Source organism: Rattus norvegicus, chromosome 13 (genome assembly GCF_021556685.1).
Source record: "Rattus norvegicus strain SHRSP/BbbUtx chromosome 13, alternate assembly SHRSP_T2T, whole genome shotgun sequence".
Classification (NCBI taxonomy): domain Eukaryota; kingdom Metazoa; phylum Chordata; class Mammalia; order Rodentia; family Muridae; genus Rattus; species Rattus norvegicus.
In genome coordinates, this window is record NC_141546.1 from 46,511,987 (window position 1) to 46,530,278 (window position 18,292).

Sequence of the window (18,292 nt, forward strand, 5' to 3'; positions counted from 1 at the left end):
CCTCTGTGCTGCAGGGTAAATAGAGCAGACTAGAGTCAGGCAGCATCATTCATGCTTACACTAGCCAGGTCCTGGTTCACTTAGAAGAGAGCACTGGTACAGGACGAGCTGCCTCCGCCATAGCAGCGTCCTCGCTTGCTCCTCTGGAAGGAAGGTGTGTTGGACGAAATTCTCCCTCACATGTCCTTCAGTATCTCTAACTCGGGCTGGTCTCACACTTGTGTGTAGCTGAGGATGACCTGGAACTTGAGGTCTTCGTGAGTGCTGGGAGAAGGGCTGTGCTACACACACAGTTTGTGTGGTGACAGGGATCAAAGCCGAGCTTCCTGTATGCTTGGCAAGTGTCCTGCCACACTGTGCTGAGACAGGTCTCAGAGTTAGCCCAGGCTGGTCTTGAGTTTGCCAGCAGTCTTGCCTCTTCCAGGCTGTTGTCACCGTACCTTGCTCTCCAAAGTCTGTAGAAATGGAGGCAGTTAACTGTGGGAAGGGGTTTTCAGATGCAATGTTCAAGTGACCTTCCTGAAATGGACAAGGGGGAGAGAAGGAAGTTTGGGGAGTCAAGTGACTTCAGTCCCCAGCTCACTTTTCAGTCCTGGCTGTCCTAGAACTCACTCTGTAGACCAGGCTGGCCTTGAATTCAGAGATCCACCTGCCTCTGCCTCCCAAGTTCTGGGATCAAAGGTGTGTGCCACCATGCCCAGCCAGAGTTCTTTTTAAATAGATGTGGTTTAGGAATATTCTCAATAAATTATTCAAGATATCAGATTAACATCCTAACCCAACCTTGCCTCACCCCTTTCGAAAGACTGGCTTTTGTATTTGGTCAGCTTTAGCATGGGACTTTGAAACTCTCCCATAGTTTGGAAGGGAGGGAAAGAGTTAAGCTATACATCCGTGGTAACCTGGAAATTCACTTCAGCTTCTGAGGTCTTTTCCTTTGTTTTCTTCTCAAGCCTGTGGGTTTAAGATCTTTAGGAAGTGACAAGAATTGCACCTGGGAAGATGCCCTTGGGGAAGCTTAAACAAACAAGCTTAGAGAGTCAAGTGACAGAATTGTGAAAGTCTTCCTGGCTGGGACCTCACCTGAGAATGTGTACCTAGCTTCCGTACACTGTGAGCATGTGTCTGTTTTGCTCACAGCTGTACATTATAGTCTCAATGCTCGGGGCCACTCCAGGCTGGAGGATCTGTTCTAGTAGATAGACCAGACATCTGGACCGCCCGCTGTTTAAGATACTGAGTCATGAAGGCTGTGGCCACCGTTTTTATCTGTGGGAGCCTGGTATTGATAACCTACCTGCCTTTGGTGGTGACGTCACCTCAAACACTGGCCATCCCTGAGAAGCTACGACAAGCTGTGGGGAGAGTCGTCGTCAACGCCACAGCATGCAGTGTTACCTGCGGCCTCGGCTACAAGGAAGAGACGAGCTGTGAGGTGGGTCCCGATGGAGTGAGGAGGGACTGCAGATCCCAGCGTTTGGAGTGTCTGACCAACTGGATCTGCGGAATGCTTCATTTCACCATTATCCAGAGGCAGCAGTTCGAGCTGAACTGTCTCAGCTCAGACATCCTGACGAAAGGGCAGGAGGCTTTCCGCTTCACCTGGAAGCTCGCTCGGGGCATCATCTCTACTAACGACGAGCTCTTTAAACCCTTCCGAGCCAACTCCCCCTTTCTACGATTCAAACCGGCCTACGAGTCTGACTCTGGGACGTATCGATGTGATGTGCAGCAGCTAAAGAACTTGAAACTTGTCAAGAGGCTCTATTTTGGCCTGAGGGTCCTTCCTCCGAAGTTGGTAAACCTAAATTTCCAACAGTCCCTTACAGAGGATCAGAAGTTGGCAGAGGAGGGCTGGGAAGTTCATCTCGACAACCAGTCTCAGCCTCACCTCCCAGGGTGGCGAAAGAAAGTGTCATTGGCTTTGGGTGTAGGGATCGCCGCTGGAGTGGTCGGAGGTGTGTTGGTGAACGTTGCTCTCTGCAGGGTCCTGGGAGGGACCGGTGGCAATGGGAACCTCAGCAGCTTATAACTCCTGCCTTCCTCCAGGAAGCTGAGCTAGCTTGTATGTGAGTGTCCCGTGCCTCTGATGGTGAAGTGGCAAGAGAGGGCTCTCAGCCAGAGTTGGCTAGGAGGCTTGGAGGATGCAACCTCATGATAGCTCAGGGCAGCATCCACCATTGTAGTCCGGTTTCCTCCATAACAGGTGCTCAGGAGCCCCCTGCAGGCTTTGCTTCTGCTCCTAGGGAGAGTTCTGTCTTCCACGGTTTTTATGCCTCACCTCCTGTGTGTGTATGTGTGTGTGTGTGTGTGTGTGTGCGCGCTCGTGCGCGCGTGTGCGCCGCTCCCCCCAGCTCCACCTCTCCAAACAGTGTGTATGGGCCAGAATGTACTAATCGCAGCCTTTTAGTTTTGGTAACCTTTTATTTTTGTTCAATAAAATAATTCACAGGAACTGTATGGCAGCCTAACCCTTTGTTACTTTATGCAAAATGTCTCACACGTAGAAATTGCCCCGTAGTTGTCCTGGTTCTCACTTTCCTTGGGTTTCCTAGAACATGCATCGGACAGATTGCTTCGTGTGGTTCTGAGTTGTAAGGGTTGTTAGCAGTGACACCTGAGTCAGCTGATACACGGTCTTAAGTGTTAATGGGTTCTCTCACCTCCCTCGGTAGCCCTCCCAGTTCAGTATTAAACTGAATGTCCTGGCAAAACACTGGCTCCCGGTCACTGCAGACTTTCCTGTGCTCCTCCATTTTGCATTATCTGTACCTGGGGTTTGTGTTCCTAGAAAGCTCAAGTGTACTAGTTTCTTACAGCCACTGAGGTCCCCAAGGGAGGACCGCTGCCTTCATTTCTCTTGAGGAAATCCAGTCTCAAACCCCTCAAGGGTCATTCAGGGGGAGTCTAAGGTAATTGGCTTATGGAACCCATAGAGAAAAGGCTCCTGGGCACCAGCTGAGAGCAGGGTAACATTTCTCCATCCTCTCCAGTAGCTGCAGGAGTACCAGCACCCCAAGGCCCCACACTCCTTCCTTAGCTGAGCCAGAAAACACCTGGATGGCTTTGAAAACCAAACGTTTCTGAGCCCTAACCCAGAGATGCTAATTCAGTTCAGATTATAGCCAACGGATGACTAGTGCTTTCCTTTATAAAGGTTTGGTAACCCCAGATTAGTTATATTTCTGTTGCTGTGATAAAACAGGGGAACACAGGAAGCAACATAGGAAGTTTATTTGGGGCTTACAGTTCAAGGGGACAGGTCCATGGTGGCAGAGGGCTGAAGCACCAGGTCATTTCTCAAGTCAAAAGCAGGAGGCAGAGGGAGATAAACGTCAAAGTCTACCTCCAGTGCCATGACTTCTCCAGCAAGGTCACCCCTAGCCTACCCAAACAGCCACCAAACTAGGAACCAAGTATTCAAATGCCGGAGACCCATGGAGGACATCTCATTCACACACACACACACACACACACACACACACACACACACACACACACATACACACACGCACCCATCATCCAGAGCCATCAGAATACTTCCAGATATACATTGATCTTATGGAATCATTTGATAACTAGGCACGAACATGACTCGTGTGTGTGTGTGTGTGTGTACACATGTGCGTGTACGCACGTGTATGTGGATGCATGGGTGCTGAGGAGGTCAGGGGCCTGAGGACAACCTGGGTGGTTGTTCCTCAGGTGGTGTCCACTGGGGAAGGGGACGTTGTTTGAGCAGGGTCTTTGCTGGGACATAGGACTCACAGATGAAGGTAGGCTGGCTGGCCAGTGAGCCGTAGGAATCCATCTGTGTAAGCCTCTCCAGCGCCAGGATTACAAATGTGCACCTCAAAGCCCAGCGTTTTATGTCCAGCTGAGCTTTTTCCTGCATAGCCGTGTGCCTTTATCACACCCAAGAAAACAAACGGTTGTCGGTCCTACACCCGGCTTCTGTGCAGGCCTCCATTTTTAAAAACCCTTAAAGCTTTTTAGCGTAATCTTAATCCAGTAGCAAAGACTCCACTCCGTGTTTCTCTCTTCGGTCTCTCAGCAAGTCCTTCACGTTGTTCCTCGTGGCATCAAAGCTCTGAGTCAGGCTTGTCCATGGTCTCAGATGGCGTCCCTCACTGAGAAGAGCCCTGCATAGATACACACTTACTGTGTCACCCCGGGAGGCTGAGATGTTTCCCCTGTCTGTCATACCCTCATCTTTGTCACAGGTGTCGGAGGCCAGCCCAGGGAAATCCCCTGAGGTAAGCTGTTTTGTAACTGAAGTGCTGGTTTGGGGGACTGTTGTGTCATTCAGTCCTAGGCAGTCTGCCGTGTAAAGGGGTCTGTGACAGATTCTGTCTCTCTGGAAGGAACTTGGTAACACTGATGAAGGCTCCTGCTTCACGTTTTGTAGATGGAAACCACCTAGGACCAACCATTTAACACCTTGCCAGCATTCTGTTGCAGACCAGTAGTCAAGCCTAAGGTGGCTTAGCTCTTCTTGATAGCCGCTTCTCTGTGCCTTGGGCTCTTGAATTTTGACTCAGGATTTGAAGCCATTGAGCAAAGTGGAGAACAAAAGACTTTCAGATGGGCTTTGTAAAGACAACAGTGTAGGGCTGGTCAAGGTGACATATCCCTGTAATCCCAGCTACTCCGGAGACTGAGGCTAGTCTAGGCTACATAGTGAGCTCATGGCCAGCCAGGGCAACTCTGCAAGATCCTGCTTAGCATCTGCCTGGCTCTGGTTGCAGCAGGAAACCCCCCTCAATTCGGTTCCCTGACTCTTGTGTATAATAAGTGCCCCGGGAAGGTGGAAGGTGACTGAAAGACTGAAGTCTGTGTGGACTACCAGCCATGTTGGAAGGGCTCTGGTCAGAAAGCTATGCATTGACCAGAGTGGCCTCCGTCCAAAAAACAAACAAGAAATACAAACCCCCCAAAAACTGGGACACAACACGTGTCCTACATACTTGACAGTGAAGAGCCGAACTGGGACTGCTTGCATGTACCCCTGCGTGTGCTTAGCTGTAATGGGAGTCTGATATGAGAGTGTCAAGGCTGGAATTGACTAGGAGTTTCACCACTTTGTGCCACCCTGATCAAACAACAGAGGTGATGATTGCCTCCTTACCAGTTAGGGACGTTAATCTCTTCATGGGGGGAGACTCTCCTTTGGGACCAGGGAGTCAACACTTCAAATGCATTGAAATCAGAGGACCTGGTAGTGGCTCCACCCCTCGAGCCACCCAGCTCCAGCTTGTTGACCACCATTAGGTGAAACCTTCTCAGGAGGCCAGCAGTGCTTGGCCTCTGCCGGCCTGCACGTCTCCCGGCCTGTCTGTTCCCTCCGGTTGGAGGAAACGGTGTGGACCGTGTGCGTGCACAGCTTCCTCAGCTGGCCATGTGAGGGGCGGATGTACTGGCTGAGCAACAGGCCCAGGCTTCAGTGAGGTGAGATGCGCAGCTGCTGTCAGCTGCCTGGGCAGGTCGAGAAGACATCTTTATTTAAGAACTGCTTGCTACCAGTCAATAAATAGCTACTACAAGAGCGAACAGTGGGCTGGGGGGAAGGAGCTGCATCTAAACAAGAACGGTCATCAGTGGTCCAGTGAAGCCCTGAGCTCAGAGCTATGCAGGCTCTGAAATGGGGGCTGAGTTGGAGGTATCTGGTGCCAAGGCGCGAGGGTTGAGTCTCCTCTAAAGAAACTAAGGGCCCTAGGCTTCTGAGGCTACCCGGGGCTCTGAACAGAGCTGTTTGATATTCTCTCTCTCCTCTCTCTCTCTCTGTCTCTCTCTGTCTCTCTCTGTCTCTCTCTCTCTCTGTGTCTGTCTGTCTGTCTCTCTCTCTCTCTGTGTGTGTGTGTGTCTGTCTGTCTGTCTGTCTCTCTCTCTCTCTCTCTCTCTCTCTCTCTGTCTCTGTCTCTCTCTTCTCTGTTTTCTTTATGCCCTGCTTTCCCAAATCCTGGGACCACATACAGGTTCGAGAGGTACACTCCGCCCCTAGCTACCAGCACCTTTCCCAGTGAGCATCTTGAAGTCCTTTAGGGTCCCTCTTACTTCCACTTGGAGACTCCCTGGCAAAGTATGGTCCCAGCAAGCAAGACCAAACACCACACTGTTTGTAACAGGTGTGAGGATACTGCTGTCCCCCTGGCAGTCCTACTGGCTATCTGACGACTAGAAAAAGAAAAGGTGCCTGTGTTGCTGGGAGAGGCGGGAGGGGAGGACAGCTTGGCTAGCCACGCTGAGCTCTTGGCTAGAGTGCAGGCTAGGATGGCACTGGGAAAGGCACTACTTTGTAAGGACGGTTCTGTGGATCAATTCCCACCGATGGCTTTTAAACCAGCTGCCGGGGGCATAGCAGATACTACTCTACGGCGTCCCTGTGCTGGGCATTTGGAGTCTAAGAAAGGACTCAGCACTTCCCGCTCCTCTTGTCAGGACGTCACCCATACAAGATCGGAAAGAACACTGGAAATACCTCAACGGTTACCTGAAGGCTTTTCCGACCTTGGCTTCATTCTCTCCGGTTTGTTGTCGAGCTTCTCCTTCCTGCCCCATCGCCTCCCTACTCCCCTACTGTCTGGGTTGCCCGCTGCCCTGGATAGCAGAACCACTCTCACTTGTGGCACCATCAGATGGCAATGAGCGGATAGCTCCGTGTGGTGGCTGAGCCCTTGTACTGACAGAGGGCACCTCCCAGTCCCTCAAGAGGTTTTTATAGGTAGCTTTGTCCCTAGCCCTCGGGTGGCACCTTCCTGTTAAACCCAGACAGAATGCTTGGTTGTGGCTGTCCCTTTCACCTCACTGTGAGTGGATGGAATCTCTAACAGTCGTGACCACAGCAGCGGCCAGTCCAACAGCTCCCCCAGCCTGTACAGAAGTCAAAGGACCCTTGGCCAGGATGGGACTCTGAGAGGCAATTTGATCTAGCCCTCCCTTCCAAGCCATTAAGGTCCATCCAAGTTCCCTCAGCAAGAGGCCTTTTGCTCATTTACAAGCTCACATCTTGGCGAGACACGCGTGTTCTCCTTACACCTTAGCTAACACTCTACTGGAAGCCCCAAGCTGCTAGCACAGCTTCACTTCCCCATAGCAAATGCTACCTGCCCAGGGCTAAGGTTTTCCTCTTCTTGGGCCTCCCAGCGGCTTGCCTGCTTTTCATAGACCTCGTTAGAAGAAAAGCTTAGGGGCTGCAGCCTCCCACCTCCCTAACTAGGTTCAGTGCCAGACCAGTTCTCCCTGCCCAACCACTAGAAACCCATTTCTCTAGCACCCCTCCTGAAGCCCAAGGCAGTGAGAAATAGGTAAACCTTGGAAGGTTTCAGGTGCCCCTTTCTAGGGTTTCCCAGGGCTAGGCCTGAGCCAAATCCCAGCCAGCATATGATGGGGAGGGATGCTAGGCCGACTCGGGGGTGCATGTGAGGGAGAAGGATCGTGTGACTAAGCCCCTGGCACCCTTATACTTGGGGTGCTGGGAGCAGAAGAGGATGGGTTTGATCAGCCCAGGGAAGAAATCCTTAACTAGGGCAAGGTGTGGAGGTGGTAGGGGAAAGGTACGTGAGTGTACATCTTTAAAAAATTGTAGTGGGTAAATACATAACATAAACCCGCCCAGAAAAACAGAGCAAGGCTTGAAGTTTAAAAACCCATAACAAAATAGAGCTCTAACTGTAAACTACAGAAATGGCCTAAGGAGCAGCAGGGCAAGTGCATCTTGAAATGCCTGCTCTGCTGCCCCCGTGGGCTGAGGGCGTGGACACTGGGGTTTTCTGGTCGTGCTGCTGCAGGGTCCTCGTCTAAGGAACTCTGTCCTTGCTTTGGCCTCTTCTTGAAATGAGCAAGCCCGAGAGGCTTCCAGACAGTGCTCCCTGCCGAGTTCCCAGCAGAAGGCTGCCCCAGGCCATTGACTCCTGGAATCTGCCTATGCCTTGGTTGGAGCTCATTTGTCCATCTCACCAGCCAGAACCTCTTGAAGCAGAGGGCTCCTCCTCCAGAGTCCTCCAGAGTCCTAGAGGACAGGCTGTGACTGCTCAACATCCTCCCTCTCTCTATAGAGCCTCCCACAGGTGGGGAGGAGACTCTGTGCTGACCATGCCTTGTCCTTACAGACCATGTGACCCCCAAGAAGTCCCTAACCCTTTCTGCACCTCCATTTCCTCGTCTGTTAAGTGTAGGGTACGGATAAGTCAAGTTATAAGGCTTCTTCAGCTCCCGTAGTCTGGTCTATCCCTGGTAACTACCCAGAACTCAAGGCAGGCCACCCCCCCCCTTATTAACCCTTTTTCTTGTGGGGACTGAAGAGAGTAGTCCAGGCAGTTCTGGGGAGCAGGTGTGGCCAGGTGATGGAGGATATTCCTGGAAGCAGGCAGGGCCACTTTGATGCTGGCCCTTCTCGGATGCCTCTCTATCCCAGGACAAAGAATGGATGCTGTGTTGAGAGCTGATTTCTGGGGCCTGCAGTTGTGGGAGGTGGAGGCAGGCACAAGTTTGCAGCAGAGCTGAAGGGAAGAGAGTAGCGTTCAGATGGACATCTCCTGCCCGTACCCTGGAGGGTCCATGAAGGAAGCATCTTGATGAGGCAAGGCAACTCCTCGAGGCAAGCCCTTTAGTCACATAGCCACCTGAAGTGGCTCTGTCACTCCACCATTCCATCTGGAGGACGACAGGATTGGCTTGGCAGTGCTGGCTGAGAGGGCAGTGCCACCAGGATGGCCAATGGGCCTTAGGCTGGTGCCCCTTTCCATCGGGTGGGGTAGCCTCTCAACCCTTTTGAGCTTCTATCCCCAGTAACCCAGGGCCTTGTCCTTGGCTACCGAGGAAGCCAGGGAGTCATGGAAGACCGTGTCGGGACCAACCATGGTGCTTCTCCAGTGAGGACTAGAAGAGGTCCCTCTGCTTCATAGAGGGAAAACGATACCCCACTGCTGCCCATGTTCCTGCTGGGCCTGGTACTCTGATCTCAGATGGCAGTGGCCACTTGTGGCCCTAAAGGACCATCTGCTTAATCAAAGGCCCGTTCCTCTCGACCAAGACCCCAAGGGGTCCAGGCATTAGGCCTAGTACTATTATCATGGAAGTCACTGCCCAGTGCCTCTTGACTTAAAGAAAATTTCCTCGCATGGTTCTATCCTGTGGCAGAATAGGAATATCCTACCTCCTACATAAAGGGTACTGTTGGGAGTAGGTGTCTAAGCCAACCACGCTCAGGCACAGTGTTGGACCACCTTGGACGAGGGGAGCTGTGGTCAGCCGCTGTGTCTGTTAGGGTGGGTGTCCAGCTTGGGCGTGGCGGGCAGTGTTGAGATCAGAGCTTCTGGTAGCCAGCGAGCATCAATATCACCATGCAGGAGAACGCAGGTCCGGGATGGGCAGGGCGGGCGGCGGCGCTCTCCACCATCATGCTTGTGCCTGGAACCAGCAGCAAGAACGGTGTTGGCCGAGTGAGCCTCCCAGCCCTACCCTTGCAAAGGAACCCAGAGGCCTCTGGAGGAAAGTCATACAGAGGCCTTAGAGCCGAGGACCAGTGGTGTTCTCGGCCTTACCCATGCAGCACTGGCCTTCACTCTGGGTCTCCAGCCCCTTGCATTCCATAAAAGAGGTGCACTCCCTCCTGTACCTTGGGATAGCTCTAGGGCAGGGAGGGGACAGTGGCAGGGGACTATTCATTGCCTGCCTTTTCCTTTCTCCTTATGGGGGGCAGTCTAGGTTAAGGTTAGCTCTTGGGGACAATGCCTTGACTAGTATCTGGTGGACCAATACCGCTGAAGGGTTAGGTGGAAGGGGAAGGGAGGGGCAGTTACCTCCATTTCTCACAATGTGGACTTCTGCGGGGATCCCATCCCCTCCAGGCCCTGTGGTTCGAATCTGTACCAGAGCGTGGCCAATGTCTTCGGGTACTGGTATTTCTATCCAGTTCTTGCTGGTGAGGTGGAGCGTAGGAGTTGGGTGCAAATCATTCTGATACAGCATCTGTGGGGTAGAAGTTTCCAGATGCAGCCTCCCGGACCCTCAAGAGGTCCTTCTTGCCTCCTTCAGTTGCTTGTTGGCTAAACTGCTCACTGGTGGGAGGTAAGTGTGCCAGCAGCTGAGCTAAGCTGCGTTGTCTGATCCCCTAGCCCATCCCTGCCCTGCCCTTTATGCAGCCGTACTGTGGACCTGTTTTTACAGTTTCTATCATGCTACTGTGAACTACCCAGAGCCCCAGTGCTTCATGTCTCTCCCAGCCCCAGATGCCACATTGCTAAGGCATTGTAGGTCTCCATGACCACTGGAAAGATGGGAACCATTTCTCCTTGGGGCAGGCCTGTGTGCCCTTTCTTACCTTGTAGCCAGTGACCGTAGATTCATTTCGGAGAGGAACCACAGGGTCCCACTTAAGGCTGAGACTGGAGCTTGAGAAAGTCCAGGAGATGTTGCCAGGAGGTCTCCGTGGCGCTGCCAGGGGAGGGGGGATTGGAGACACTGCGGCATGCTTCCACAGCCACCCTTTACCACTAGCTGGTCCCTCTCTGATGCCCACCCATATGGAAGGAATTCTCAGAACAGTCTGTCACCATGAAAACCCAGACATGGCCTCAGAGGCCATGATCATGTTCAGTAGGTCCTCCAACCTGCTTCTGCCTGGTGCTGACCATGTGGCAGGAACAGTCCCTACCTCATGGCACATGCCTTTCCCCACCCCTGGCACTCACGGGGCTTCACGGTCATGGCATCAGCTGAAGGGCTAGCGGGTCCAGTGCCGGCCCGGTTGTAGGCCCTCACAGTTACGTGGTATTTGGTGTTGGGGTTCAGGCCAGTGACTCGGGCACTGGTGTCTAGCCCTGCTGTCCTCACTCGGTCAGCGGCTGCTTCGTTGTCCCCGGCTTTCCAGTAGCGAATCTAAAGGGGGCAAAGCTTTTGACTACATGGTCTCCATGTTTCTCTCCTACTCAGGCTGGTTTCCTGCTAGTTTGATAACCTGCACACTAGTCAGGTGACCCAGAAAGCATGGTCATGTGACTGTGAGGCCTGCATCTATGGCTATTCAACAGTGTCTACTCCCAGGAAGCTGTCTGGGATATAGGAGGAAAGAGGAAATAGGTGGGGAGATGAACAGAGGCGAGAAAGGCCTATCTATCGTCATCCTTAAGCCTTCCAAAGCTTCCCCCTATCACTTAGGCCATGCTCAGCAAGCTCATTCTAGTACCAATGGAGTGCCAGGGTCTACTGCAGACCCGTGGATGCCTCTGCCCCCTACACTTCAGATCCCCGGTGCCAGCTCTCAATGTGATATTCGTCTCATTCACTCCAGTGCTACTTGGTGCATGTGTGTGCTTGCAAAATAGCTCTACGCTCAGTGCCCAGTAAACACAACTCCAGTCACCAGTGGACTATCAGACCTTAATAGTCTTTAATCAAGGGTTAAGAGTGGAACTAGCTTCTTCTCCCAGTGGTCTGTCTGTCCTATTGTGCTAAATTAAATCAGGTACCAACCTTGGGAGCCACAACCTGAGAGCAGGCGCTCTCTCTCTCTCTCTCTCTCTCTCTCTCTCTCTCTCTCTCTCTCTCTCACACACACACACACACACACACACACACAATATTGGGCCTGGGTTTTTCCGTCTTCCTTCCCTCTTGATCCTCTCGATGAGGAATCAGTGATCCCAGGAGGAATGACTGTAAGCTCTCAGCTGTTCCCACTTACTCTGGAAAGCCTAGCCCTGCCTCTTTCCCGCCCAAGTTGGTGCTCACCTCATATCCCAGGAGAATGCCGTTCATGTCTTGTAGCACAGGCTCCCAGCTCACGTTCATCTCTGAAGATGAGGACCCCTTGGCCCAGACCTTGGCAGGGGCCACCCTGGGCTCTAGGGACCAATAAAGAATGGGCATACGTTGTTACCGAGATACCTCTGCATCCCACGGAGTGACTGACCCTGACTAGGACTGTATCTGCTTAGGATTGGGGTGGGGGAATCCCAGGGCCCAAGATGGAGCTCAGAGCTCAGGATGAAGCCCAGGGGACACACGTGCACCTCAGGCTTGCTTCTCCTCCCATAGGGCATCCCCTCTCCTTCCCTGTGCCAGGGAGTCAGGGAGGGCCAGGCCCCAGGCCCCACAGCCCACCTTCCTCTGCTGAGTACACTAACGCAGTGAGGCTCTCGGGCCCATCCCCCCGGCGATTGTAGCTTCGGATCTTGACCTCAAAGGGTGTGTAGGGCTGGATGCTGTCATTGCCGTAGACGAAGTACTGCGCATCAGCGCCAGGCACCCGGGCAGTCTGCCAGCTGGAGCTGCCTTGCCTGCGGAAGGACAGCAGGTAGCCGAAGCCGTCTCCGTTCTGGTACTCCCGTGACACGGGCTGAGGGCAAGAGCATGGCGTGGGCCAGGCGTCGTGGGTACGCGTCCCTACCCATCCATCTGACTCCACCCAGTCTTCACCCAGACCAGTGGCCCTGGGATGTCCGAGCCTCCTCAAAGGATTCGTGGGGAGGAGAGGGGAGGGAGGGAAGCTGCCAGCTTCCAAGTGAGACTTCAGCAGTCCTTTGTGTTGCTGCTACTGTGTCTGGAGACAGACTATATTATGGGAGGGAAAGGGAGCATGACTCCCGAGAGGCAAGATACCGCCCACTTACAGTCCAGTTGATGATGAGCTCTCCAGGGGCTCCTCCCCCTCCACTGAGTCCCGATGGTGCCACTGAGGGGACTGTCAGGGTCAAGGAACACAAATGTGTCATGTTAATGGGCAGAAAGTGGGGGGGGGGATCTCCCAGCCTGTGCCTGGAGATCATCTTAGGTGGGGCGTCCTAATTTATCTTTCCATAGCCCTGTGCACAAGTTGGGAGTCAGACCAGCCTGAGAAAAATTTCCATTTTTTCTGTGCTTCCTCTGCCTAGCCACTTAACCTTTCTGGGCCCTGATTATACTCTCTCTGTGAAGATGATGATGTCTCTGTCAAGGTGAAAATAGAAGGATTTAAATGTGAGGCCAGCAGCATGGAATGGCTACTCTTGTATGTTGTCCTTACCCCTGTTGGCTTAGCTAAACCAGAGACCACTTTGCTTTAGTTGATGGGAAAAAGAAATTTTGAATGGCAGTTAATGCAAACATCAACAAAACAACCAATTTTGTTTGAGGGTATTCCAAAGTTATTTTACTAATATCTCTCTCTCTCTCTCTCCCCCTCCCTCTCTCTCTCTCTCTCTCCCCCCCCTCTCTCTCTCTCTCTGTCTCTCTCTCTCTGTCTCTCTGTCTCTGTCTCTGTCTCTCTCTCTCTCTCTCTCTCTCTCTCTCTCTCTCTCTCTCTCTCTCGGTTGAATCTCCCTGTCTTTAGTATTAAACAAGACTGATAAACACAATGACGACTTCCATCAGCTCCCCGTGGGCCAGGGCAGTTAAGCAACTTGTCCAGAGTTCACAGCAGCTAACACACAGCCCACCCAGCTAGAACGTGAACGTCAAGTCCACTCTTACAACTTTAAAGATCCTCACTCTCCCCTTTGCACTGTGCTTGTGTGCTTGTCTGTGCTCACTGGTTTCTGAGATGCTAGAACCAAAGAGACCCCTTTCACCCCACATCCCTGAGAAGTTCAGCCAGAAAGCATGCCTTCTGGAATTTTCTACTCCAGATGGATGCCAGATTAAAATGTCGAGTGATTCCAGAGCCTGGAGAGTGAACCTGGATCAGGTAGGAGACATGGAGGTGGACCCTCCACCACACACAAGCACAGGTCTGGCTGGATAGAAGGAGGGGGATAGGATCCTGACCATGATGCTCTTGTGTGATCCCAGGCCCTGTGCTGGGAATGGTCAGAGCATAGCAGGTGCCTCTGGGCAGGTGAGGGCCACCCCTGTGCCCTTCCTGGTTCCCTCCTCATGCTCTCCCCTAGCACTGACAAAGGTGAGCTTTCACTGACAGTCACAGGCAAGATCATCATCCCTCCTGCTCCGCTGATACACAGCTAAGGAGGGCCTGGAGTCTGGCTGCCTCTCTAGCCCCCTGCACGGCACATGTGTGTAAATGCCCACACGAGTGTACACACGCACATAGACACCTTCCCCATTAGCTGATTTCTGCAGTTGTGTGCACTTAAAATACGACTCAACGTTTTTGTCCTAGGTTCAAGATAAGGCTCCCCCAGTGTGACCTCCTTCTCTTCTTCAAATCAGCTCTTCTGGTTTTAAATACTTAGCCGAAACAATGACTACGGATCTGCCTGAAGGCGTGCTCTTCAGCAAGCGGTTGGGATCAGGCAGTCTGTGCAAGCAGCGGGTTTGCCTCTTAACTTTTCATCTTTCCCCCTATACACCAGGGAGCCCAGGCCTGGTAAACAGATTGGGATTTTGTTTCTTCTTCCTCTGCTGGAGCGCCCTCTGCTGGGACTGCCCCCCTCGCCCCACCCCCACCCCCACCCCCTACCTCTTCTCCCTTCTCCCCGCTGGAGCTCCTTCTGCTGGAGCTGACCCCCCACTGAAGCTCACTCCACTGGAGCGCCCTCTGCTGCGACTCCCCCCCCTCCCCCCCCCCCGCTTCGGCCCCCACCCCAACCCTCCACCCCTTCTCCCCTCTCTGCGCTGGAGCTCCTTCTGCTGGGACTCTCCCCACCTTCCCACCCCCACCCCCACCGGCGCTGTAGCCCCTTCTGCTGGAGCTGCCCCCCACTGGAGCTCCCTCTGCTGGAGCTCCCTTTGCAGGGAGTTCTCTTTAGAACCCCAGACACTCACCTGCTTCCTTAGTGCGGATTTTGCTGGAGGGCCCGCTGGGCTCCCCAGTGCCCAAGATGTTGCTAGCTGAAACCCGAAACTCATAGTCCATCCAAGGCATGAGACCCAGCACCTGGGCAGTCTCGGCATTACCCTCGATATTCACAGGATCTGCAAGGGACCCGGGCAGTTAGCGGCTAGCGTCCATTTATGATGAGGGCAGGTTCTGGGCCCCTGTGACCTTTTGGGCTCTGTCCTCAGCCTGGTCCAATCATACGCTAAGCCCTCGATTACTCTTTGAAAAGCTAGTGAGCTCTGATGCCACAGGGCCTTTGCCAACGCTGTGTGCCCCTCACCCCACACACGCTGAGCACGACGGCATTCTCTAGCAACAATCCTCAAAGACTTCAAGGGCACAGACCAAGGCTGCCACCTCCAGCCTCCCTCTCCACGTGGTGCCTCATACTTACTGGTCCGAACCTGCTTCCATTTCCCCGAGGGTGGAGTACGAGCTTGCAGCGTGTACTTGGCAATGGGGCTGTGGTTGTCAAAGCCACGACTCCAGCTAAGCTGAACGGTGGTGTCTCCGATGTCTCTCACCACCACACCCCCTGGGGGACCTGGGGGACCTGTACCAAGAGGCAGAGCACACTGGGTCAGAAGTGGGCAGCTCCCAATTTGAGTCAGTTTTACCTAGACTCAGCTTGAGCTGACTCAGTGTCTAGATGGGGCATCGGAGGGCCAGAGGGATTGGGTGGGAGGCCAGAGGATGGGGACAGAGAACAGTGAGGAGCGACGTGTCTCAGATTTGAAGACTTACAGAGGCTGCCCTGCAATTACACAGATTTTTCCCTGCACTGAACCCGGAACTCCTGAGCTCCTGAGGCAAAGTCTTGGGGGTGTTTGGGGTACATGTTCTTTCTTGAGTATGGCTTGGAAGAAATAGTCTACTCCTTCAGACCCCACAAAGAACTACACGGGCACTAACCAGATGTGTCCATCTCTGTGGCTTCTGTCAGCTTTCAGGGAGGGGAGAGAGGTGGGGAGAGAAAGGAAGCCTAGAGCCTCCCTGAGAACTGGGTGGCTGACTCCCATTACCTCGGACCAGGACTGTGGCCTCCTTGGATGTACCATCTACCACAGTCTGGGCCATGCATGTGTACTTCCCTCCATGGCGTAGCTGGGCGTTGAGGATAGTCAGGTCCCCAATGGTCTCCTTCTGGGCACAGGGAACAGCAAGGTATGAAGAGTTAGGAGGAAGCCCTGACTCATACAATAGGCTACAAGACAAAACGGAGCCTGGATTCCCTCTCTGACTCTGTGCCTCAGTGTTCCTATCCATTCAGTGGGAAGAATGAGCTACTTGGCACCACTGAACATTAAAATGTGTCCCATAAGACAGCCTTCGTGAGCCAAGTTAATGACGGCATTTGTACTGGGGGAGAGGGACGGTAGCAGAGAGAATCTCCTGGGGCACTTGGAATGCTAAAGCTTGATTCTAGCTTAGAATGGTGGTCCTTGGGCGGATGCAGGATGCAGCTGTGGGTCCTAGGATGATCTTTCCCGGCATGGCCTCGGGGGTCAAGGGAAACTTTGGAGAGCCTGAAGGTGGTGATGGCTGAGGCCATCTCAGGTACCCCGGCTTATCTGGAAGGAGGGAGACTTATGAGGCCTCAGGCCTTACCGCACTGGCTCTCCGGTAGTGACCTCCAGGCTTATCAAAGTCAATAGGGAAATCATCCAGGGTCCAGGTGAACGTGAGGTCCATAGTGGGGTCGTGCGAGGCATGACATTGTAGGGTCAGGTTGTCACCCACGTTGATGTCAGCACTGGAGGGAGCCAGGGTGATCTTGGTTGCATCTGCAGAGCAAAACAGCGACAAAAACAGGGCTCTGTGATGGGAAAGTCCTAGGAAGGAACGAGCCTCTGGCCTATTTGTGAGCGGCCAGATTCTGGAGGCTGGCCAGAGGCGGTCCCAGGAGAAACAGGATTCTGAGGTAGCCTTGAAAGTAGAGGCATAGGCAGCCAAGAGCGGATGGTTGGCAGATAGCGTCCCAGCAGCTGAGCCCGGGTCCGAACACAGCACGGTCCTTACCGCGCACGGACAGGATCCCGGTACTGTTGGCTTTGCCCATGAAGTTCTCAGCAAAGCAGGTATATTTGCCTTCATCGGATCGGCTGATGTTTCTGATGATCAAGGTGCCATCGGAAGTGACAGTCACTCTGCAGCAAGGACAGAAGAGATCTAGTCAACACCGTGGTCATTGGAAGGGGGACTGGCCCCTAAGAAGCCATCTTGGCTGCGGCACACAGAACCTACCTGGTACTGTTCCCCAAAATCTCAGTACCCTTGCTCCAAAGTATTGTAGCTTTTGGGGCTGCGCGAGGCTGGCACAGGATGCTGATCTCTCCGCCTCGAGCTGCAGGGATCAGCCGTCTCACAGGGTTCTGCCTGAAGTCTGGGGCCAGAGCTGCAGGAGACGGGGTAGTCAAACACTCACCCTCAAGGTGGCTGCTGGAGACCAACTTCTCAAGTGGCAGCAAATCTCTAGAACTCAAGTCTTCCCCTGCATCATCACCTCCTGCTCCACTCGTCCCTCACACACACTCCAACCACCTGTCTTGCTTTCAATTTTCCCTTCTTCTTTTAAAGATTTGTTTACTTTTGCTTTATGGGCATGGGTGTTTTGCCCGCACGGATGCCTGTGTACCACCTGCATGAAGTGCCTGAGGAGGCCAGAAGAGGGCGTCAGAGTCTCTGGAACTGGAATTACAGGTAGCTGTGAGCCACCACGTGGGTTCTGGGAACAGAACCACAGTCCTTCTCCGAGAGGAGCCAGTGCTCTTAACTGATGACTCATCTCTCCACCTCCACCGCCCCTCAACTTTCCTTTTAACCCTCTGAAGTTGCCAAGTCGTTCCTCCTTTAGTATCTTTGTGTCTACATACATAAATTACGTGAAACTCCCTCAGATTTTTACAAGTCTGTCTCCTTCAGGTCACAGTCCAAACGTGACTTCCTCAGAGAATCTTTCCTGACCCCCACTCTTTACCCCCATCTAACTGGTTCACCTCAGAACCACTGCTATACTGGATTTTTTTAATACCATACTTTTATGGTTATCTGGAATGAATTTTGTCTTAATCTGTTCCTTTCCCTCTATTCTTGTACAATAAGGAGATCTTTTGTATTTGTTCCTCAGAAGATGTTGAGTATTGGTTGAATAAATGAAATGAATGAGTCTTGGGGCTGGAGAGATGGCTCAGTGGGGTCAGCATGGACCGCCCTTACAGGGGACCTGAGTTTAATTTCCAGAGCTCAATGGTGGCCCACAACCGTCTGTAACTCCAGTTTCAGGAGAATCAACACTTCCTTCTGACTCTTATAATGTGATATACATTCAAATACAGACATTCGTACAAATAAAATAAAAAAGTTTTTGTTGAGCTATATTAAACTTAATGAAGGCTTCTTGTGTTCCTCTTACAGCAGAGGAACCATGCCTTGTAAGCTCAAGTGGCTGGTGTTTCTTGTCCCAGTCAAAATGCCAAGCCTGCAGCATTTCACCCTTTGAATTTCACCTCCCCTCAGAGCAGTGTTCAAGGACACTTG

The 18,292-nt window shown here is 52.8% G+C and overlaps 2 protein-coding genes across 6 annotated transcripts in view; one reads left to right on the top strand and one right to left on the bottom strand.

The window, feature by feature from the left end:
- Positions 1-23: 23 nt before the first annotated feature.
- Tmem81 (transmembrane protein 81) lies at positions 24-2,455 on the top strand. The gene is made up of 2 exons (NM_001017490.1): positions 24-154; positions 954-2,455. Exon 2 carries the CDS (start codon positions 1,244-1,246, stop codon positions 2,030-2,032), a length of 789 nt encoding a protein of 262 aa, NP_001017490.1. The 5' UTR covers positions 24-154; positions 954-1,243; the 3' UTR covers positions 2,033-2,455.
- A 3,029-nt stretch (positions 2,456-5,484) lies between these two features.
- The window catches only part of Cntn2 (contactin 2), a 30,791-nt gene continuing 17,983 nt past the window's right edge, over positions 5,485-18,292 (bottom strand). Inside the window, exons 11-24 of one of the 5 annotated variants that reach the window (XR_015635093.1) lie at positions 17,000-17,150; positions 16,775-16,902; positions 16,364-16,539; positions 15,778-15,895; positions 15,150-15,308; positions 14,701-14,850; positions 12,612-12,682; positions 12,103-12,337; positions 11,731-11,843; positions 10,692-10,878; positions 10,322-10,434; positions 9,801-9,969; positions 9,155-9,408; positions 5,485-8,498 (exon numbers count right to left, since the gene is read on the bottom strand). Coding sequence is in view for 3 of the 5 variants with exons in the window: in XM_087580067.1 (XP_087436193.1) it covers positions 9,305-9,408; positions 9,801-9,969; positions 10,322-10,434; positions 10,692-10,878; positions 11,731-11,843; positions 12,103-12,337; positions 12,612-12,682; positions 14,701-14,850; positions 15,150-15,308; positions 15,778-15,898; positions 16,364-16,539; positions 16,775-16,902; positions 17,000-17,150 (1,877 nt within the window). In the remaining 2 variants the exon portion in view is untranslated. Of the gene's footprint in view, positions 9,409-9,800; positions 9,970-10,321; positions 10,435-10,691; positions 10,879-11,730; positions 11,844-12,102; positions 12,338-12,611; positions 12,683-14,700; positions 14,851-15,149; positions 15,309-15,777; positions 15,899-16,363; positions 16,540-16,774; positions 16,903-16,999; positions 17,151-18,292 lie in introns of all 5 variants that reach the window. The other 4 variants (XR_015635092.1, XM_087580068.1, XM_087580067.1 and 1 more) reach the window with 4 other exon arrangements.

Excerpts from the sequence above, each read along its gene's own strand:
- Tmem81 (NM_001017490.1), top strand. The coding sequence starts at position 1,244 with ATGAAGGCTGTGGCCACCGTTTTTATCTGTGGGAGCCTGGTATTGATA.